At 46.0% G+C, this 22,930-nt stretch overlaps 1 protein-coding gene across 1 annotated transcript in view; it reads right to left on the bottom strand.

Moving 5' to 3' along the window:
- Positions 1–4,298: 4,298 nt before the first annotated feature.
- Positions 4,299–22,930, bottom strand: part of CCND2 (cyclin D2) — a 29,549-nt gene continuing 10,917 nt past the window's right edge. Inside the window, exons 4-5 of the mRNA XM_050324600.1 lie at positions 18,033–18,163; positions 4,299–8,553 (exon numbers count right to left, since the gene is read on the bottom strand). Of these exons, the coding sequence (XP_050180557.1) occupies positions 8,398–8,553; positions 18,033–18,163 (287 nt within the window). The 3' untranslated portion in view covers positions 4,299–8,397. The remainder of the gene's footprint in view (positions 8,554–18,032; positions 18,164–22,930) is intronic.

Below are 22,930 nucleotides of genomic sequence, written 5' to 3'. Positions count from 1 at the left end.
CCTTTCCCTTTCCCTTCCCATTCCCATTCCCATTCCTTTTCCCTTTCCCATTCCCTTTCCCTTTCCCTTTCCCTTTCCCATTCCTTTTCCCTTTCCCATTCCCTTTCCATTCCCATTCCCATTCCTTTTCCCTTTCCCATTCCCTTTCCCATTCCTTTTCCCTTTCCCATTCCCTTTCCCTTTCCCATTCCCATTCCCATTCCCATTCCCTTTCCCATTCCTTTTCCCTTTCCCATTCCCTTTCCCATTCCCATTCCCATTCCCATTCCCATTCCCTTTCCCATTCCCATTCCCCCTCCTCCGCCTTTTCCCGGCCCCGCCCGTCCCGTCTGTTGCGCTGGTGCCGCAGGACGGGAAGGAGAATCCCATCGGGCATTCCCGTTGCCAATCTCCACAGCGTTGGGCCAAGCCTCAGTGCCTAAACCTGGGAGGCTGAACAGTGACCATCAGCGCCCTCCAGGATGAACTTTGTTGTGGGTAAGAAGCAAATCCAAAGAAACTGAAATAAAAAGCTTCTCAGAGGAGCAAAGAAGTGGAACTTGGAATCATAGGATCACGGCATACCCTGAGCTGGAAGGGACCCACAAGGATCATGCAAGTCCAACTCCTGGCCCTGCACAGGACACCCCAAGAATCACACCATGTACCTGAGAGTGTTGTCCAAATGCTTCTTGAACTCTGTAAAGCTTGGTGCTGTGCCCACTGCCCTGGGGAGCCTGTTCAGTGCCTGACCACCCTCTGGGGGAAGAGCCTTTTCCTGATATCCAACCTAAACCACCCCTGATGCAGCTCCAGCTGTTCCCTTGGGTCTGTCCCTGGTCACCCCAGAGCAGAGATCAGTGCCTGCCCCTCCTCTGCCCCTTGTGAGGAAGCTGTAGGCTGCAAAGAGGTCTCCTCTCAGAGGGAACTTGAGGAAGCTGGAAAAATTGAGGGAAATTTTTGTTTGGGTGTGCTGGGTAACAATGCTGACCGATTTCATTCCTCCTCATTCAGCTGGTTATGTCCCATTCACAGCTTTGTTGAAGTTCTGGAAACCCTCCTCGTCAGAAAGGTCAATCTATTGCTCTTCAGGCTTGCTTGTGAGTCCCCTGTCAGATGAACCGGAGCTTTTGCTCTAAGAAGCATTACCAAGTAATCTGAGGAGCCAAATGCAGCTGCTCTGCTGACCTTTCTCTCTCTCTTTCTGCCTCCCTCTGTCTCCTTCCCTGCTCTGTCCTAATTCTTCTTCTACTTTTCTGCATGTTACATTTTGGAAGAGCTCAAATAACATCCCAGTTTATTTTTAGAGAAAGCTCAATAGTAAGACCAAACTATCACCCCATCATTTCCACAGAAGGACAGGCATTTAAGGAGACAGACATTTTTGCCTTTTTTTTTTTTCTTCCCCCTCCCCCCCCTTTGCATCAGCTTCTTTGTCTCTGTCTTTCAGGATGCAGCAAAACTCAGAGCAGCCTCAGTGTTTTTTCATACCTAAGTGTAAATACCTCAGTTTTACTCAGATTACTTACTGTTGTAATCCTAACAGGTCTTGATTTAATGTGTCCATCACTGGGAGATGCTCACCTGAAACCCACCTGAGCACTGGCCTCGTGTTCTCCCTGGCAAGTGTCTTCACTAAGACTCCCACAGCTTTCACTGTTAGCTCCTGGCAGCATCAGCAGTGACATCAGCTGCCACATGCTCCTTTTGGTGTCAAAATATGGTGGTATCTGTGCCCCTGAGGCTGCACACAGCTGGAATGCAAATCACCTTTGAGAACCATTTTAAGTAGAATCACAATCCCAGAATCCCAGAATAATGTTGGAAGGGACCACAGTGGGCCATCTGGTGCCACCTCCCTGCTCCAGCAGGGCCATCCCAGAGCACAGGGTATGGGATTGTGTCCAGACATCTCTGGAATATCCCCAGTCAGGAGACTCCACACCCTGTCTGGGCAATCTGTTCAGGGCTGGGTCACTGCACAGCAAAGAAGTTCTTCCTCATGCCCAGCTGGAGCTTCCTGGGCATCAGTTCCTGCCCGTTCCTCTTGTGCCATTGCTGGGCCCCCCGAGCAGAGCCTGGGCCATCCTCTGCCCCCTCCCTGCAGCCCCTGACACACATGGATGGGGTCCCCTCTCAGTGTCTGCTCTGGAGGCTGAACAGCCCCAGCTCCCTCAGCCTTTCATCATAAGAGATATCATCATTGTATTTAGAAAAGCAGAAGAGTGTTTGCTTTGCTTTTAATATTTCAAGTAAGTACAAAGTAAACGTGGTACACTTAGCTTTCTCCAGAGATCTAAAGGGATCCCCAAAGAGCTTTGAAAATAAACTTTCCCTTAATTGGGAGGAGAGATTCAGCAGGCTGTGGGGGTGAAGAAGCAGAGCACAGCCTCCTTCCCTGCCCTTCCAGCTTTGCTTTGCAGACAGCACAGAGAGGGCTCTACCACAGCTCTCTAACACCTGAATGCAGCTACTCTGTCTTTATACCTGCAAGGGGCTGCAGAAGGTGAGAGAGTGTATCAGCAACAGAGCTGCAAAGCCGTGTGGTTTTCTGGGCTTTTTCTTCCCCATGAAAGGTTAAAATAGACCTTTTCTACCTGCCTTTCCATCAGCGTTACATTTACTGAGGTGACTAATAATTTACAGTATGAGGCATGAACTGGCTGGAGTTGGTGGGAAAATTACTAGACCTATTAAAGAGCTCCCACTGTCTTCCAGCAGGGAAAGAATTTCATTCTACTTGTGCTGGTTGCATGAGATTTGATAGGAATTTTGCTTTTTAGGGCAGCACAGAATAAAGAGCGACTACATAGTTCCTGGACAAATTAAAAAACACACAGCAATTGCAACAGAACAGTTTGAAAAGACTCTTGGAACAAGCACTCAGGATAACTTTGTTGAAACACAAAGGAAAATTCCCTGCATTTCCTGTCCCCACAGAAAGGTTTGGGGAAATGTAAAATAAAACACAACCTAACTGGTATTCTGAGACTGGAAACACCAAGCAATTATGTGTTTGTTTGTTTTTTTCCTGGAATCTCAATGCTAAAGCTTGCTTTCCTTTGCCTCACAAATTTCCTAAACACAGGAGTCAGTCCAGCCTGTGCCCATCCAGTTGTTTTAAGCATGATTTTTCTGTGTTGCCCCTTCTTAAAATCCTCAGGCTGTCCTTACATAAAGTGTAAGGATCATGATGGGCAGAGATTGTTTGCAGATGGTAAGAAGATGACAACACAAAATGCTTTCACAGGCCACATAGTAGTGAAACGTTAACCCGATTGTCTGTGGCTTCTCAGCATCCAGCCAGCTTTCTTCAAAGGAAAGGACAGGCTGTGGCCCAATTAATTTCAATTTTAGCCTCTGTGCCCCAATTCTGAAAATACACATTCACTTAATGACAACAGAACATCTCCTAGATTGAGTCAAACCTCTCAAAAATTGGAGATACAGAGCACATCCATGCAGTCCCAGGGCTGGTGACACTGTTATCAGGAAAGGAATTAATCCCCTCAAATCTGAAATTAGGCTGGAGAGCACCCCTTTGAGCCTTAAACCACGAAAGGAAGGTGTAAGAACCCTCATAGGTTCCCGTTCTTCAAAGGCTCCAAGTTGTGCCTCAAAATGCCAGAAATTGTTGGTCATGTTGTCAAATGGTGGCCAGAGGAACAGAGGATTCGTTATGGTTTAGAATCTCTACCTCTGGTGCACACAACCTGGGAAATTTTAGGCTCACAGGCCACTTTGCAGGGAAGTCCTCAGAGACTTTGCCTAAAGCCACAGGTCCCAAAGTCATGGGATTAATTCTAGAAAGATCTGTATGTCCTGACTCGCAGCCTCATGACTTAATTCGTGTTTCCTATTCATTTCTTATTCATTCCTATTCAATTCATATTTCATATTTAATTCCTATGTCATATTAAATTCATATTTCCACCCATTATTTTTTCTATTTGTTCATATCTGTTTATTTTTTGCTCATATGTTTATTTTGGCAACACTTGTTTTTTCCTTTTGTTTTCTTCTCCCTGCTCATTGTATCTTGGAGTTCATTCCTTTTTTTTTTTCTTTAATTTATCTAGTATTGGCAGGATTATTCACTTGATGATGGTGTTTCCCCAGCGTGGCTGCCCAAATGCCTCTTCAGTGCTTGTTCTGTGACTGTGACTCCAACAGTGCACATTTTATCTGCCTGCTGACACCACCTGCCCAGATCAGAGGCTTTAGAATCACACCCTTGGCACCATCACACCCAGAGAACACCATCATAAAGTGAGGAATGCAGCCAAATTCAGGGAAGGAATAAAAGCAAGCCAGGCAAATGTAGGTCAAGGTGAGTTTATTGTCCATACAGCATACCTAATCCCGCCAAAACACTTGTCTTAGAACCATCTTTAAACTAGTCAAAAGAACAGGTTATTAATAAAAATGACAACACTGAACAAAGACCTTTTAAAAGGTAATCAAGACTACACCGTATCAGAGTCTTATCCATCAAAAACAACCTTGTGTACTTTCTAAATACTTTTTGTTTACACTGATGTCTACTACCACACTTTCTAGCATCCCCTGACCACATAAAAACATCCACACCTCTTAAAGAGCACATTTGTGAGAGAATAACATTGACTTGATATGGCATCACACTCAATAAAGCAAAAAAAAAATTAAACCAAAAAAAAAACCAAGAAAAAAAACAAAAAGCAAAATAAAACAAAAACAAAACCCAAAAAAGTTTGAGAACAGAAACTGTGCAACCGAGAGTGATTTCTGAGGTACATGAGAACATGGTAATAAACATAGTGGAAAAAATCCAGTGGCCAGGTGGTTTGCTGAGTAATGAAGAGCCATCCGATTACTCAAGCACAAATCATCGACATTGACATGGGATTAATCATTTTTCTCTTTCACAAGCATGTTGGAAATACAAATAAATACACTATGAGGTGCTCCTACACTACAGGAATGGAAGGGAAGATCACCAAAGTACCATCAACAGGAGGCTGAGAGAGAAATGCTTTTAGCAGTTGTGCCAATCCTTTGGCACCTGGGAAGGCATAAGCAGCACCATTTTTTTGTTGTGTTTTTTTTTTTTTTTTAATCAATCAATTGGAAGGTTTAGGACATCTGCAATTTGGGGGGTGGGGGTGGGGGAACTCTCACACCTCATTTGCAATAACAGGGCACTCCCTTTAACATCTGTTAGAAGAGAGCACAAGGCAGTAATTTTATTCTGGAAGCTACTCTGAGAACACTAGAATTCTAGGTTTTCCAGACTTCAAACATGCAGTAACGGGGTGGTCCCTGTGAGGGATTGGGGCCAGCACAGGCCTTCCAGGTCCCCGAGAGGAACTGGGAATGCTGAGCGGTGCTGCTCCTTCCAGCACAACCGGATCGGACCTCGGTGGTCGTACCCTCAGCCCCTTCCTTGGGGGTGATCCTGCAGGGATCACCCCTGCGATCCCACGGGACCAGGGCATGCAGGAGGTGGGCAAAGAGCAGGGCAGGCACCCTAAATACCAGTCCTGCCCACACCTGAGCTCCAGCACAGAGGGGAGCAAACCACACCAACAGGATGAACAGGGTGCCAGCGCTCGAGCCGTGACGGAGAGGCCACCCCACCACCTGGGACCCTCTGGCACACCCAACCACGTTTGTTTGGGAATGGTGTGATCTGCCACACACAAGCTGTGTGGAGTCTGCCTTCACCAACATTATTAGCTACTTTATGTTTTAACTCCAGAAGTGACACCCTCGCTGAACCCCAGGCGCTCCCAGCGCGGAGCGTCAAGGCGGGAGGTGAGGGCAAGGTCGTGCCCGCCGTTCTGGGAAAGATGGACCAGCCAGTGGAGAGTCAATGCATTTTTTCCACTATGAGAAGGATACCAGAGACCAAAAAGGAGCCAGTGCCCCGCCTTGGCTGCTTGCAACCCCTCCCCGGTGCGGACGGAGCGCGGGCCCCGGGGCGGAACCAAACTGTGGCTGTGTGAGGTATTGTGAAAACGGGAACCATTTGTTTTGTCCAGCAAACCTGAGGTAAGTATACCATCTTTGCAGGATGTGATCAGGAAGGAAAGGGAAAAGGGAAAAAAAAAAAAAAAAAAAAGGAGGAAAAAATAAAATAAAATAAAAAATAAATCATGAACACGCTATTAGGAAAAAAAAAAAGAAAACAAAAAACAAAACGACTGTACAGGGCATTTCCAGTAAATCAAAAGAACTCATCATATCTCCACTTAACCATCTACTTCAGGATTTGAAATTTAAGCAGTAAAATAATATATTATAAAAATGTTTATAAAATAGCAGCACACTCAGTGAAACAATACAGCTAAGTACTGTTAATGTGAATAAGAATGAAACAAATCATAGCTTCTTAGCAGCGAAAAAAAAAAAAAACCAAAACCAAAAAACCCCCCAAAACCAAAAAAAAAAAAAAAATAACCAAAACAACAAAACCTTAGAATCTTACTCCATTTTTCTACCCTCATCTAGCCAAATACGGCTGAGTCCATACATATAATATTCTTCGAAGTAGCATGTTCTTTCTGGATTTTTCTCTTAAAAATGCAAACATTAACATTTCAAACCAACAGCTTCATATTGGATATCTGCAAACTGTTAATACAATTGTGCAAAAAAAAAAAAAAAACCAAAACAAAAAAAAAGGTTGCTCCAACTCCTTTTGCCATCTAAAATGCCTCTTCTTTACAGGTGGAGCAGGAAAATAAATTCAAGTACACTGAATACACCTTTGTAATAAAACTCCTCGATGTTTCCCATCATGTCTGTTGCACCAGGAATGTTCTTGCCTTGTCCACAGATGAGCATGAAGGTGGCTGTTAAGATCCTTCTGTGACACTGAACAATACAGATGGTCAGGCTTTTATCCGGAATGTCATGACAGGAATGTCATCTGAAGCAGGTATTGGTATTTCCAGCAACACCTCAACTAACCAAGTACACCAAATACTGGAAAATATTGACTATAAAAAGCTATAGGCCTTGTTTTTGTGACTTCTTTCTCTTTTTTTTCCATTTTTTTCTTTTTTTTTTCTGTTTTTTTTTTGTTTGTTTGTTTGTTTTGTTTCACTTCGTTGTTTTTTTTTTCCTCCTCGGCAAAATTGTCATAAACCATCTCATTTAATCCCTTAGGAACAATTTTCAAAGTGCTTTTCGAATGAAATGGTTTACAAAAAACGCTCACTGTGGATCAACAAAGTTAATGAAATGCTGAAAAGGCGTGTGGGGGCAGTGGGGAAGATGGGAAGGCAGACGAGGGATCAAAACCAAATCTCATCTTCTTTAACACAGTGAGGGTTATGTCAGAAAAGGAAGATGGACAGAGCATCATTTAAGTGTCTTTACGGCCAAGCTAAGAAGCTGCCAGAAGTTAACAATGACGTGGAGCATTAGCACTGGGAAGGAATATAATGCTTTTCATGGATGATCCACCACAGCTTGCAATCCAGAGGTTGGAGGCGGTCTGATCAGAGCCAACCAGTCGGGATTAATGCATGCATTTTCCCCCACTGAACGTGGACACTGGGTAACTTTGGCTTGGCCCACAGCTGGGTAAATGGAATTGCCCTTATGCCAAAGATGCTGCTGTGTTTAGAATGAACCATTTCAGAAGGAAAAGTAGAAAAAAGTCAAGAGGGGAGAGGGGAAGTTGAAAAAAAAAATTTTTTTTTAAAGAAAAATAAATCAACTAAAAATAAAACCCAAAAAAACACCTGCTCTTCTGGCTGGTAAAATAAAGCATCTTCTTTCTTAGGTAGCAGCTACCACAGACAGCAAGAGTAAACAAAACTAACATACAGAGATCCAACAAACACTTCTGACTAATAACAGAGGTGACAGATCAGCAAATCTCTTCTGCATTCAAAATGGTTCAATTGCTTCAGGGATCTTTTCCCACTTTGCCCTAAACCCCTTATTCTATTGCTTTGCAATCTAGTCAAGCCATAAAACCGCACACACGATTCCTTTCTTAAATCTAAAAAAGGGGTGTATGCACTAGGTCATAATACACAGACAAGTATACTCTACTTTGTTCCCACAAACGCAGGCTTACATGGATCTAGCTACTTTGTATGCTTTTATAAGCATTTAATATCATTGATACATAATCAAATAGCAATTACCAAATATATTGTGGGATTCCCTTCTGTAGAACATCACAGGCACCAAATGCTTTTTTTTTCATTATTCAGTTTTTGTTTTGTCTTTTTTTGTTGTTGTTGTTGTTTCTTTGTGTTTTCTTTTTTTTCCTTTTTTTTTTTTAACCTAAAAGAGGTTTAAATATGTTCTATGTGGGAGCAGATTAAAAAAAAAAAAAAAAAATTTTTTCACTCTAAAAATAATAACAAAAATAAACTGGGCTGGGAGGAGCAAGCGTGACTTTGTGTGGTGATGTCCTCACAGGTTGATGTCCCTCACATCTGTGGGAGTGCTGGCCTGGTCCAGTTCATCCACCGTCTTGGAAGGATTGCTTTGCTGCTGCTGCTGCTGGACTTGCTGAAGGCTGTTCACGAGCACCGCCTCGATCTGTTCCTGACAAGCTTTAAGGCAGTCCTAGACAGAGAGCAAATTGATCTGTTAGTGCAGACAGGCAAGGGTTTTTTTCCCTACAGGGTTTTTTTACCTCACTGGGCATTAGATGGAAGAGCATCAATCTGGTGTTCCCCAAGGAGCATCTGCTCTGACGCCAAATGACCCTGAATTCTCACAGGTAATCTCTGAGCACAAACCACCTGGGTTAAACAGTGCCAGTGCCACGTTTATTAGACTCTAAATCTTACTATTTTACTGGTCCTTGCTCAACAGGTTGCCCAGAGAAGCTGTGGCTGCCCCATCCCTGGCAGTGCCCAAGGCCAGGTTGGATGGGGCTCTGAGCAACCTGGGACAGTGGAAGGTGTCCCTGCCATGGCAGGGGGTTGGAACTGGGTGGTCTTCAAGATCCCTTCCAACCCAGGCCATTCCATGATTCTATGATTTGTGTGGTCTTCTTGAGCAGGAAAAAAAGCAAAGAAATGAAGGGTATATGATTTTTTCATTTTCCTATGCAGGGTTAAGTTACTTGAGACGGAGCAGAGCCCGACCCCCATCTGGCTGCAACCTCCTTTCAGTGAGAAGGTCTCCCCTGAGCCTCCTTTTCTCCAGGTTAAACACTCCCAGCTCCCTCAGATGCTCCTCATAGGACTTACTCTCCAAACCCTTCCCCATCTCTGTTACCCTTCCCTGGACATGCTGGGTATTGGCCCCACCAGTGCCCAGCACAGAAGGACAATCCCTGTCCTGGTCCTGCTGGCCACACTGTTGCTGATGGAATTTGTTCTCTGAGTACATTCCAGAGAAGAAAAGTGATTTCAGCAGCAGCAGCAGAGGTGGAGGAGATGTAAGGTGTGCTCTTCACTCTGAGAGCAGGGCTATTTTAACAGCCCTAGGAAGAGTTATTGGCAATAATTCATAGAACACAATAAAGCAAAGACTAGATACTAGAAAAATATGCAAGTCAAAACCACACAAACCAAGCCTGAGAGGCCACAGCATTTCAAACTATACTACATAACACTCAGAGAAAACAGCAGGGTGCACAAATCTGGGAACCCTGTGCATCAGGAGTCTGACAGCAAAGGTGAAGCATAAATACAGAAATAATTGAGAAGGATTCACCACACTTAAACCTGCCACAGCAAGAAGAATATGACGACTATTAGAACATTTTACAGCATGTATTCTTGATAACACGCTGGAAGACCAAATAATATGGTTGTTAAAAAAAAAAAAAAGGTGTGAGAAAACACTGACAAACAATTACAGTAGAAACTGAAAAATAAAACCCAAGCTGTGACTGTCTAAACACAATTATGTGCAGTGGGCTGGGAGTATCCATCTGACACTGTGTAGGTCGCCACGTGGTGCTGTGATAAATGGCATCTTCTAAAAGCAGCCCTGAGGAGTCCTTCTACAACACTGGAAAAGGTGCTAACACTGCCAAAACTTACTGCAGCCTCAGTCTGCCTGAGAGCTGGGACTCTCCCAACAACTTCAGGGAGCAGAGAAACACAGGTTTTGGTAGGAGGATTTTTTTACAGCACAGCCCCGGCAGGGGCAGTGAGACTTGGCATCACCATTCCCACTTCCAGAGCTGGGCACTGAGCTCCACAGGGATCCACGGGTGCTTGGCACCTTGGGAATCCACCCTGGGATGCCACAGCAGCGCTGGGGAGAGGGGCTCTGACCAACACCCCCCGCTTTCCCAACACAATTCCAGGTTATCCGGGAGAGGTCTGACACATTCATGGATGGAGGTTTGATTTGCCTGGGGAAAGATGTCAAGGGAAGAGGATCTCTTCTGCTGATTACACTGATGCTTGTGATGAGTGCAATTAGCTCGTGAACACCCGTTTTTCTTGGCTCCTGCCCTCTCCTTGTCCTGAAACTGGCAAAAGAAAGTCAGCTAAAAAAAAAAAAAAAATGCCCTGTTACTAGCATGGGCAGGTTTTAAGCCCATTATAACCTGTAAGAAGGCAATGGCAAAAAGTCACTTCATGGCTCAAGGCATTTTTCAGTGTGGGAGCAGCAGTTTGGAGACTCTTATAACAGACTACACTCATAATACACTTTTTTTTTGGTTGTAAGAATCCCTTCTTTTAAAGCACAGTGGTGCACAGTTTCAAAATATTTTGGTCCTCCTGAAAAACAAGCCAGATTTTTTTTTTTTTAAGCAGCTTCAGACTGCAAAGCTTAATGAGGCAATTTCCTTGCAGCCAGGCTTGGGGAAGGAAGGGTGGTGACAGGAGGCACATAAGGCTTGAGCATTTGGAGTCTGCTTTGTCAGTTCCCAAACACTGCTAGATACGATCATTTACACCATTACTGTACAAACTTCTGATGGGCAATGTGATGATTCATTTAATGTGTGAAGAGGCTGAAATCTCTAGGTAACCCTCTAGAGAAACAGGTCATTTCTTATGTCTTCATTTTGTACACAAAGTAAACCAAGGGGCCTTGACTGGAATTGCCACATGGATTTTATTTCATATGGGAATCCACAGGCCACTGTGTGTTATTTCTCTGGTCCATACTTCGGTTTTGAACTTAAACCAATGTACCACTGAACTCTTTAGAGCAAAGAAACTTATGGTAAAATGACCAGCATGCTGCATTCAGCATGAAATAGCTTCCCAAAAAAGCGTTGCAATACTACAGCTCCTTGGATGTTAATCTCATGGGTGAAAGGAAAAAAAACAAACCCTGATTTCCAGTATTTTACCAGCCCAGTTGATAAGGCAAGGGGGTTTATTTTATGAATGGGGGCACCACTGCAACTTTCTGTCAATCCAAAATTCAGTGATACACAAAATACAAAAAACCCACCAGGACAAACAACCTGGCATTCCCACGACACAATTTTTTTAACCCTTCCTACTTCCATGGGGATTTGCTGTATGTGTACGTATTTTACTGGTGGGTGTTTTGTTCCAGATCGCCCTGACAAGAGAAAATTAAAGCTTTACAAATGTGTCAAAGAAACAAAACATGAACTGCATTGTTTTCAGCAAATCTTCCTTCAAAGAACACTGTAATGCACTGCAGCAATGGCCCCGGATTTTCCAGTAGAGGGACTGGGCCATTCCTTCAGAATACCTCAGGGTTGCCTTTGTTGTTTTTTATAAAAACTTTTTAAAGTGTGTGTCACATGGATTAACTTCCCCATTCTTCTATATGGTCTAGTAGTTTTAATGATTAAAATAGTTCTGGTACTTTCCATTCCATAGTTTTATTTTTACTTCAGCATGTACAGAACTAAAAAGGCAATTAACTTTTGGGGTGGGTGGTTTGTTTTTTTTTTTGCTTTCTGAAACTCTTTCATCCCTAGGTGATTTTACTAGCACTCTTGAAATGCATTTGAAGGAAAAGAAAAGCTTTTCAGTGTCTGATGAGGGGTAGCTTCGTGGCTGTGATGGAAATGCTGGCAGTGAAAATAACTGGAAGGATGAGTCAGCAGCTCTATGGCATGATCTACTTAATTCAAGTCAATAATAATTGGAGATATCGATTTCCATTCATGACAACCTTGAAACAAAACAAATCCCCAGAAAACCTCATCTGTGCTGGAATTTCTCCACTTACTACTGCTACATTACTGCAATAATGCAATAAACAAGGTGATTAGCATTAAGCACGTGGAAGAGGGGACAATTTTCTCTGCCATCTTCAGGTCTTCCCAGCATTTTCCCCAGTGTTCTTTCCAGATTCAGCTTCACTGGTTGTTTCAACAGTCACTTCGTTGGTTTCCTGTTGCTCCTCTGGGTTAGTTCTCATTGCAGCAGGAGAGAACAACGTTTTTAGGAGGGGGGTAAAAAGTGAGAGTAAAGCCCAGACACCAGCAGGGTGATCCTGGGGCAGAGATGCCACTCCTGGAACGGCACCTCCCGCTCGGCGCGACTTGGGATGTCGAGCCCTGTCAAACAGGTAGCACTTGGCAGCTGGGAAAACCTGGGTGTTCTACCCTGCTGCAATGAACTCCCCCGGGGTTTTTATTGAGAAGGGGGGGTTTTAAAAAAGCTGTGAAAGGGGGTTTTTAAAAAAGCTGTGAGGACCCGCCCGTGTCCCACGAGGGCTGCGCGAGGATCGCCCGCCGGAGGTCGAGGGCGAGTCCCCGAGCAGACTCCGCTGGGCCTGCGAGCTGCCCTGGCCGTGGAGCCGGTTCCTCGGGGTTCCTCAGGGGGCCTGGCTTCCTCGCAGGGCCGGATTTATGAATGGATGGGACGGAACTCCGCCATGAGCCCGCGGTGTAACTGCATCACCCCATTGTTGCTACACACGCACAGCACTCACTGGGGAACAAAAAGCTGAATGAGACGGAGCAGCTGCCAACTCAGGCAGAGACAACTTAGGAAACTATCTCATTCTTCCTTTCTTTTGGGAGGCTATTTCGCCTGTTGTTTCCTTGCATACAAAATGCGGTCTGCAACAAATAAGGCAGGATAAGATACAGCGAGTCCTGTTTTCTTGGTTCCAAAACCACAGGCCCTGAACGCTACAAAGGAAGGGATAAATGGTGTATGTGCTGCAGGGACAATGTTCAATTGCGACCCATTCAAGATAGATTTCCATGATTTTACACTGCGGCTCAACAGAAACGGAATTCTTGAGCGTGGGGGGGTTCTGAACCCAGTTTCTGGGCAGGAATTTGCAGGGATCTTTAGGAAGGGACTTGGGGATAAAAAAAAAAAATCCCCAGCACGGACATATGTCTGTGGCACACAGAAGTGGAGGCATTTTAAATGCTGTTCATTGTGGGCCCGGCCTTCAGAACAGCCCCACTCCACATTTTCAAGGGCTCACAGCCAGCTCGTTCAACAGGACCCAAAGAAAATCTTGCTTCCTTGTTTTCTTTCTACCTCAGGCCTTTAAATACGCTTTGGATTTTCCAAACAGCTCCATACACACCAGTTTCCATCTGGAAGCAGACGTCTAAAAAGGAATTGTGCCCACCTACAGGCCCACACATTGGCTCTGCCTGAAAACCTCTTCCCAGCTGCTGATGTGGGGGAAGGACAACCCCTTGTGCCATCTGGATGCCAGGTCAGAGCTGGGCTCTGAGAAGAAGATGCTCCTCCTGTGCACATACAACCCCTTCATCACACACAGTGGACCTGACCAGATACTGTAAACTTAATTTGGGATCTAACCTTGTCAGCTTTTGTCAGTGATGTAACCCTGAAGAATTTTTCAATATGACATAACAGTTTCCACATTTCTACCTGGTCTCATGGAAAAGACACTGGGGGGGGCCTCTGGAGGTCTAAAACTTAGCTGAGTGCCTTCTTTTGACTGACTTAAGCCTACAGAATTCTGGTCCAAGGTAAAGACTTTCATCTACCTACCCCTGCACTGGTTTCTCCAGCTCCTCAGAAACCTTACTGTATTTCTCCTCTGGGAGGAGATCCAGGGGCCCAGAAAAAGTCCCTAGAAGCACAAACCCAGCCAGGGCACGCCAGCCACGCACATGATTTGTGGGAACACTCCCAGGCATGCCCAGGGAGGCAGCTCCCAGACCCAAGGCTAGCGAGCTGCCACACTGAACTGATGGATGGCTGCTCATCCAGCAGGTGAGGGGATGGATTTACCCAACACAGGTCTGTGGAAGGCAGAACGCTGACTGCAAGGCCCTAAAATGTGCCCTGCCCACTCAGCTATCCTTCCTCACATCCCGTCACTGTGCTCAGCAGGGTGCTCGTATCCTCCTCCGAAGGGACAGGACACTGCTCCCACCGGAGTGCTGCTCTGGGATGCTGGGGAAATTCCTGACTTCCAGAGCTGTTTGTTTTTCCACTGCAGTGACCCACCAAGAGATGCACAGGGAGCTCCAGGGCTCCCTGTGAGCAGGTCTGTTCACTCTTGGCCCACCGGCCTCTCCCCTGCAAGCAGCAACAACGGGAATGTTCCCACCCCCCGCAGGAGAACGGAACGGAACACGCAATCCCCATCCTGCAGAGCTCTGTGAAGTCAGAATCACAGAATCACAGGACGGTTTGGGTTGGGAGGGACCTTGAAAATCACCCAGTTCCAAACCCCTGCCACGGGCAGGGACACCTTCCACCAGCCCAGGTTGCTCAGAGCCCCATCCAACCTGGCCTTGGGACACTGCCAGGGATGGGGCAGCCACAGCTTCTCTGGGCAACCTGTGCCAGGGCCTGCCCACCCTCACAGGGAAGAATTTCTTCCATATATCTAAGCTAAAATTCCCCTGTTTCAGTCTGAAACCACTCCCCCTTGTCCTGTCACTACAATTCCTAATGAAAAGTCCCTCCCCAGCTTCCCTTGAGGTCCCTTCAGATTCTGGAAGGTGCTGTGAGTCCTCCACACAACCTTCTCTTCTCCAGGCTGAAAATTCCCAACTTTCTCATCCTGCCTTCATAGGGGAGGTTCTCCAGTCCTCTCATCAAATTCTTGGCCTCCTCTGGATTTCTCCAACATTTCCATGCCCTTCCTACGCTGGGGACACCCACAGGTGTCCAGGTGGGGTCTCATGGGAGCAGAGCAGAGGGCACAAATCACCTCCCCAAGTTGTGTGGGACCAGCTCTCAGTGACTCTTTGGGGCAGTAACAATCACAAAAGGCAACTCAGACACCCCACGCAGAGCTACTTTCACTACCCCTAAGGCTTCTCAGCTCCTCCAGGAGCGGCTCCCTGGTGTTTATTTTGGTAGGGGAAGGAGCAATGAAACCAAGGTTTGCACGGCCCTGCTGTCACTGTTTCTCCAGGTTGTGATTTAGGCCAGGGCACCTATTTATCAGAAATAACTGTTATCCCTGGAATGACACTGGCAGGATGCCTTGTACAATCCTGCCTAAAGTCTGGAGCGCTGCTTTGGATTCCCTCAAGGATATCCAACACCAATGTGTCTCAAACAACCAATGTGCTGGTTGCTTGCTCACCCAACAGCTGGGCTCTAAATTACATGTTGTTTATTAATAACATATTTTTTTGGTCTAATTCTTAATGAAATATACATTAAAAACATTCATTTTAGCACTAAGTGCCAAACTCCAGTGCAGATCTAGAATAACTCCATCGATTTCAGCCTCCTGGTTTATGCTGCTATTTCCCAGCAAATAGACTGCACCCTAAAATTATCATTATAAACCAATAAAGGTTCAGAAGAGCTCACTGCAGTTAAGCTGCATCAGGGTTTCATTATCACCCTCTCTTTTCACATGCTTGGAGCTTTGAAGCTGAAATTTTTCACAGAATCACAGAATCATGGTTCTGTGAAAAATCTCACGCTTCACCTCGGACAGTGACATCTTCTGAAAAGCCAGAGGGAGAGTCCTATCATCTGTTTTCCATGCTAAGCAATCACACATCCCAAAGCCAGAAAGGATCAGAAGGCCCCAGCAGCCTCTGGGCGGGAAGGGCTCTCCCCCGGCTTCCTGATGGTTCCTGTGGGCTACCACGAGGCACAGCGGGGCGAGAAGCTTCTGCTCTGCAGAACTGTCATTTCTCTGAGTTCCCCTGCTTCTCTACCATGTGATGCTCCTGAAGCCCAGCAACTCTCACTTCCCCCTCTTCCCTAACCTCCCCTTTGAAAACAAAATCATTCACACAGTGACAATGAATTAATTGTGTTGCTGCAGGAACAGCTCTCAGGCATCAGAAATTAGGAAGCGAGAGAACTGAAGCTGTTCATTCAACTTTAATTAAGTCCCAGCGTAAAATATATTACAATAGTCTTTACTCTTTATTAACACAGCCTTGGGCTAACTCTTACACAATCTAGCCAGTGCATTTTTTTCCAACAATGCATTTCACACATGAGGCTGGTATTACTACCTATTGCTAAGAATGCCCCTGAAACCATTTTTTCAGTTGCTTCTTTCTCTCTCAAGCTCTTAACATGTGGGATGAAAGTTTCCAGTCCTGGGCCCTTTGGCATTTTTCCAATGCAGAAGTCACGAAGGAAACTTCTACCAAAATATTTCTCCCAAATCCAAACAGCTGGCTAACGGAAAATACGTAGTTTTGTCCAAGTTAAAAATTTTGGCCACCTTTGGTTGGGCTGAGACTTCAAACCTTGCAGGGAGTCAAGGTCACAACAATGGAAACACCTTGAAAAAAAATGACAGCGCCTCTAACTTCTGCAAAAACTTCTACTTCTTAGCAATTAAATGATCCAGAAGCTCCTTTTATCCCAAGTGTGCTCTGATTTGGGGACTGAGACTCTCCTCAGTGGTCTGTGCCGCTGTGGGCTGACCCCAGGAGCAAAGGGAAGAAAGTTTGTCTCTGCCCAGTGCCAGCAGACATTTGGAAAGGAGATGAGACCAGTAAAATGTTCAGAGGTCTTTGTTATTTGGGAAGAGTGTCTTTTTGGCTTTTTTTCCAAAGGAACGTGGTCTCAGTCGGAAAGATTTTCACCAGGATGACAAAAAGCACGTTCCTGATGAAAAAAATCTGCTAAATTTAAAAGGTGTGAAGAAATATTCAATGCAAAAAAACCCACCATTTTGTTTTCTTCTAATCATTTAAGAACCACCGGAGCTGTTGGGGTAGGTATTTGCTTTCAGACTGAAACAATCCGTGTGAAAAAATCCAGCACGGGAGACAGAAGTTTGTCCAATCTGCAAGATGCTGCAAAAGGGCCTTGCACCCAACTCTCTCAGCCTTTCCACACAGCAGAGCTTCAAACTGACAGAGAGCAGGGTTAGATTGGATATCAGGGGGGAATCCTTCCCTGTGAGGGTGGGCAGGCCCTGGCACAGGTTGCCCAGAGAAGCTGTGGCTGCCCCATCCCTGGCAGTGTCCAAGGCCAGGTTGGATGGGGCTCTGAGCACCCTGGGCTGGTGGAAGGTGTCCCTGCCCGTGGAAGGTGTCCCTGCCCATGGCAGGGGGTTGGAACTGGATGATCTTTAAGGTCCCTTCCAACACAGGCCATTCCATGATTTGCACTCCAAGCATTCAGAACTGGTAATGTCCCATTTTCTGTGCAAATCCAGTTCCGATCAAAAGAAATGGGAAGCCACAGAACTGCACTCGGAAAATTAGGATCGTATCGAAAATCTGATCATAAGAGAAAAAAAGACTTATCAAAATTCTCTCCCTTTTTGCTAAACTGGACAACTTATTCCCTTCCTTCAAGCCAAGGGTTTTTAGATGATACCTCCCTGAGGGCCAGAAGAGCAGTTTCAAGGTTGCAAACACAGGACCAACAGCACCACAAGGCCCCCTGGTTGACTTTATTCCCCCAGGGAATGCTGCCTGCTTGCTCACCCCATCACTCAGGGTACCCAAGGAGGCTTTGGTGCTGGACCACCAGCCAGGGCAGGCAGAGCAGCCTCTCCCCACCAGGCTGTTGAACCAGAAAGGGTGAATAAAAATTGATCCCGGGAGTCCAAGGAGGTTTGGAGATTCAAAAGCCTGCAACTCAGCCCGGGAGCATCCCTGTGCCTTGCTCCACCGAGCTTCCAGGATCAGCTTTCACAGCCGGGGGCTCCCCCGTGCCCTCAGCAGTGAAAGGAGGAGAGGAATGTGGGACACTCACCACATCTGTGTTGGTGATCTTGGCCAGGAGGTCCGTGAGGCTGTCCCCATCATCGAGCTGAAGGCCACAGATGGCTGCTCCCACACTTCCAGTTGCTATCATTGATGGTGGGTACATGGCAAAGTTAAAATCTGCAAGAACAGATCTGGGAATTAGTCCAAGCCCAGACCAAGAAAAGCTGCAAAACATCAGAGGCAGGCAACATAAAAAAAACCACACCCAGGAATAAAACCCGGGGAAGGAGAAGAAAGGGAAAAGTGCCACTCTTTTTGGTCCTGTGGAGCTCATTAGTCACACTGCTCATCACAAGCACTCAAAGGAGGGGGAACAGACCTGCAAATTAAAATGGAAATGCAGTTCAGTCTTTTATTCTCACTGATGCATAAAGTAAACCTGGACAATTTTTAATAGTCTTTCCTTAGTTTTAAAAGAAAAGGGAGAGAAGAAGGAGGCTTTCTGTAATTTATGTCAGAAATTTGGGTCTCGGTCACATTAGACCTCTCTGTATAACTGGAAAACTAACTGGAATAAGGTATCACAAAGGACCAAAATGAGATTTTTAGTCACGTCAATTTTTAAAGACTTAATTAATTCGAGCATTTAAAGACCTGTCCGGGAAAGAGATTTTAATTAACAGTTCATCTTTACTACCTTAGCAATTAGGAAGTGAGAACACTTACGGCCCACAGCTACGTAATCAAAGGGAAAAAAAACAAAGATCCCATTTGTCATTACTACTATTTCTTGATAAACAAGTTGAAAATACATTTCAGAACTTCCTCTCACCCATCTGTGAAATCAGAAGAGAAAATTAAATAAAATCCTGTGGTCTTCATATAACAATTTTATGGTTTAGGGTGCTGCCATGGGACCTGGTTTATCGGCATGCCTTACTAAAGACCATTTTCAGGAGATATTCTACATCACTGACATATTCCTAAACTGAAACTTGATTTTCAAGTTCTTTGGCTCAACAGTAACTCACTAACAAACCTTCCTCCACCGGTTTTCAGCTGGGGAGGCCGGAGGTGAACGCAGAGTCAAGCAAAGCAACACTTACCATGAAATAAACCCCAAGCAGTATATTCAGTCTATAGAAACAGATTGTTCCAGAAAACTGCCCCCAACTGCAGCTCCCAAATCCTCTCTGTGCATCCAGCACAAATTCTGTAACCCTGCTCGTGCCTGAGTAACCACTCAAGTTTTAGACACATGGAGAGCTGTTCTCAGCCTCCTAGACACAGAGCTGGCAGATACTTCAATAGCTGTGGAGACAGCATGTTCTTCTCCAGGCTGGAATATGTCCCTGGGATTGAAGTATTCCAGTAAGAACGGGACTTGGGTCATAGCACTCATCCAGATGGACTGGAACAGGGTGGAGAAGTCAGACGTGTGGAGAGAAAAGGAGGAGTGGAAACCCTGACATGGATTTATCTGTCTCACAAAGTCACAGAGCAGGAGGTGGCCACCTGCAAGCCCACCCCTGCACGTGGCTCCCCACCAGGGATGCTCAGCAGACATCACACTCTGACAAACGCTTCAGAAGGAACAAATTCCCGCCGAATGAAGCAAGGAATACAGACTGCCATTACTCTAAAAACAGTAATTATGCACTGCTGTCACAGTGAGAACCCACCGTACCCAGGAAAGCCAATTCTTGGAAATGAAATTATATTGGCCCCAGTGATGAGCGAGTCAACAGGGGAGCCTTGACTCCTCAGTGCAGGACACAGCCCTGAGGATGCTGAGCTCAGCAAGGGAACGGGAACTGCCCTTCCACGACTGCAGTCTGCCCCAGCCACTCGTGGTGCCCCTCAGGGCTCAGTGTTGGGGCCATTTCTCTTTGGTATCTTTATCAATGACGTGGATGAGGGGATCGAGTGAATGCTCAGTAAGTTTGTGGATCACACCAAGTCAGGTGGGAGTGCTGGATCTGCTGGAGGGCAGAGGGATCTGGACAGGCTGGATCCATGTGCCCAGACCAACAGCATGAGGTTCAACAAGACCCAGTGCTGGTCCTGCCCTTGGGTCACAACAACCCCCTCAGCTCCAGGCTGGGGCAGAGGGGCTGGAAAGTGCCCGGTGGGAAAGGCCCTGGGGGTGCTGTGACAGCGGCTGGACATGAGCCCAGCTGTGCCCAGGGGGGCAAGAGGCAAGATGTTATTACTCTCTACAACTACCTGAAAGCAAGCTGTAGCCACGTGGGGGTCAGGCTCTTCTCCCAGGGAACAAGGGACAGGACAAGAGGAAATGGCCTCCAGTTGCACCAAGAGAAGTTTGGATATTAGGAAAAATTCCTTCAGGGTGGTCAGGCATTGGAATAGGCTCCCCAGGGAAGTGCTGGAGTCGCCATCCCTGGAAGTCTTCAAAAGTGTGCGGATGTGGCACACATTGGGGATACGATTTCGTGGTGAACACGGTGGTGCTGGGTTAGTGGTTGGACTCAGTGATCTGAGAGGTCTTTGCCAGCCCTAAAGATTCTGTGATCAATATTGTTTTCACATTCACCTCATGTGGATTTCCACAAACCAGCATACACCAGTTTACACAAGTCCAGTAAGAAGAGCAGGAGTGGTTAAAGGACTCTGATAACAAGAGGTTTTATAAAGGCTGTAAGTGTTTATGTGCCTGAGTGATTGTCCAGTGTCCTCCTGATCCACAGAGCAAATAACAGAAACCTGTGAAACTTAAGAGTGGTCAAACATTTATGGGGCACACCTCCCATCCCCAAAATCCACTCTCATCTACACCGAGTGATTCCTCAGCAACCCCACTAATCCCTTCAGAAAAGGGATGAATTAAAGCAGAGCACACAGACATGAAGTCTGTTCTCCTCTAGCACACGCTGAATTTCCTGGGGACTGCAAATCCCACGTGCTGTCACTGGTGTGAACAAGGTTTCACTTGGCCAGTGGGGCCCTAAGTTGGGAAGCAACTGCTTTGTCTGATCTTTGGGCTTTACCAGACTATCTCTCAATTATCCAGGTAGCAATGGGCTGTCCATGATTTACCCCTCCACGTCTTGAGTTTCGGGAAACTCGGAGAAAGAGGATGAGAGACCTCTCAAACTCTGCCAGTGTTTTCACAGTCCCTACTGAAGCTATGATGTGGTGGGTGAGAACCAGGACCCTCCTGTGAGCCAGCAGCAGGCAGAAATGGACTCACTCAGAGGCTGGGATGGGCCACACCCTCATCTGTGGTCACTGAGGAGCAGCTCCACGCAGAGCAGAGCAGAGCAAAGCAGAGCAGAGCAGAGCAGAGCAGCTGCTGAGGAACCCCAAGCAGGGAGCTCCCATGTCCTGCACTCAGTGCTCACCACCAGGCTCAGAGGAGGACACAGGTCCAGCCTGCCCTCTGAACTCCACAGGGCTTGCCCCACGACCTCCACGTCATCCCGACACCGGTGCTGTCGTGGTTGATTTTACATCCACTCCCAGAAACTGTCTTCCTAGGAAGCGGAATAAAGAGGCACAGTGTCCCTGCCAGCTAGCACTGCTGTAGGTCTGCTTCCACGTGGGGTCACATGCGAACATTTCTATGCCCAATAACCTTGTTAGCTCCCTTAATGTCATTCATAATGCAAATGAGACAGCGAGCGAATGGCCAGAGGCCCAGAGTGACTAAAGCTCAGCATCCAGAAAGTCTTACATCGCCTCTAGCTCTAAACTAACTTCCCTCCATAACAAGCACCATAAACTTGGCTATCAAAGCTACACATGCCCAGTCTTTGTTGTACAACAGGCAGCGATTTGTATCACTGGCTTCTATTTTTAGCATATTAATTAACTACTGCAACTGGTGAGGCAAGTGTCTCCAACTGGAGAGTGTGGCACCATTGTCTGGAGTCATCACCTCATCTCGAGCTATTGAAAATCATGGCAGTGACCCTCCTGCTGATATGAATTTAACCTGACATGCCCACAAAGGAATGGGGGGTGGTGCACCAATTTTGTGCACATGGTTCTCCACATCACCCTGGACCCTATTAGTGTGGAAAGAGCTCATTGAAAGAAAAGGAGCCACATTGTGCTGGGCCACCTAGAGGGTTGAATAGAAAAGGCTGAGGAAAAGAGCAGGCAGCAGAATAAAGGCCATAATTAACATATTTCCATATTCAAGCAAAGCAATAACTACGTGAAGTGTTTGTCAAGGTGCAATGCAAGCATAAATATTAAGTACCGTATCTGAGGGGATGCAGAACCGCCCTCAGAGTCCCTTAGATTCCTTTGAGAAACTCAAAACAAGCTTTTTACATGCTCTTTCCAATTACAAACCTCTATCTCTGCTTCCCCCATGGCAACAAGCCAAGGCCCGCCATCCTTACTTGGTTTTCACCCAGGTAAAACTGGCCCTCCCCCTAGAATTAAGTAAAACATTTGCCCTGAGATTTAAATAAATAAATAAATAAATAAATATAAATACAAGGGGGAGACAGAGGACCTAAACATGTAAAGCTGACATTTCAAATCACTTCAAATTCTTCTTGTAGATGATGAACCCTGGAACTACAGCTGGAATTTTATCCAAAGCACTTCTTCCTGGACACCTGAAGCGTGGCTGTAGACTAAATCCTTATCTCAGACCTCGGTTATTTGGCATCCAGAGCCTGCATCAAAGACATGGCTGACTCTTCACTTTGTTGTGATTTAGAGGTTTACAGGTTGGACTCGATGGTCTCAGGGGTCTTTTCCAACCCAAGTGATTCTGGGGTTATGCCATTCCATGGGAAAGTACAAAAGAGTCTCGCTATAAGTTAGAGGAGTGTTGTCACAACGCAGTCTATGGGAACCTGAGCACATGAACACTCCAAGGGAAGACACAGGGTTTTTAGAAGGCAGGGCTTGCTTTACTTTCTATTCCCAGCCAATGAACACTAGAAACCATCCCATCCCCATTTC

This window comes from Myiozetetes cayanensis, unplaced genomic scaffold (assembly GCF_022539395.1).
Source record: "Myiozetetes cayanensis isolate MyiCay16 unplaced genomic scaffold, myiCay2020 scf3, whole genome shotgun sequence".
Taxonomy (NCBI): domain Eukaryota; kingdom Metazoa; phylum Chordata; class Aves; order Passeriformes; family Tyrannidae; genus Myiozetetes; species Myiozetetes cayanensis.
The sequence above is the reverse complement of the archived record's forward strand: the minus strand, read 5'-3'. Positions and strand labels throughout refer to the sequence as shown.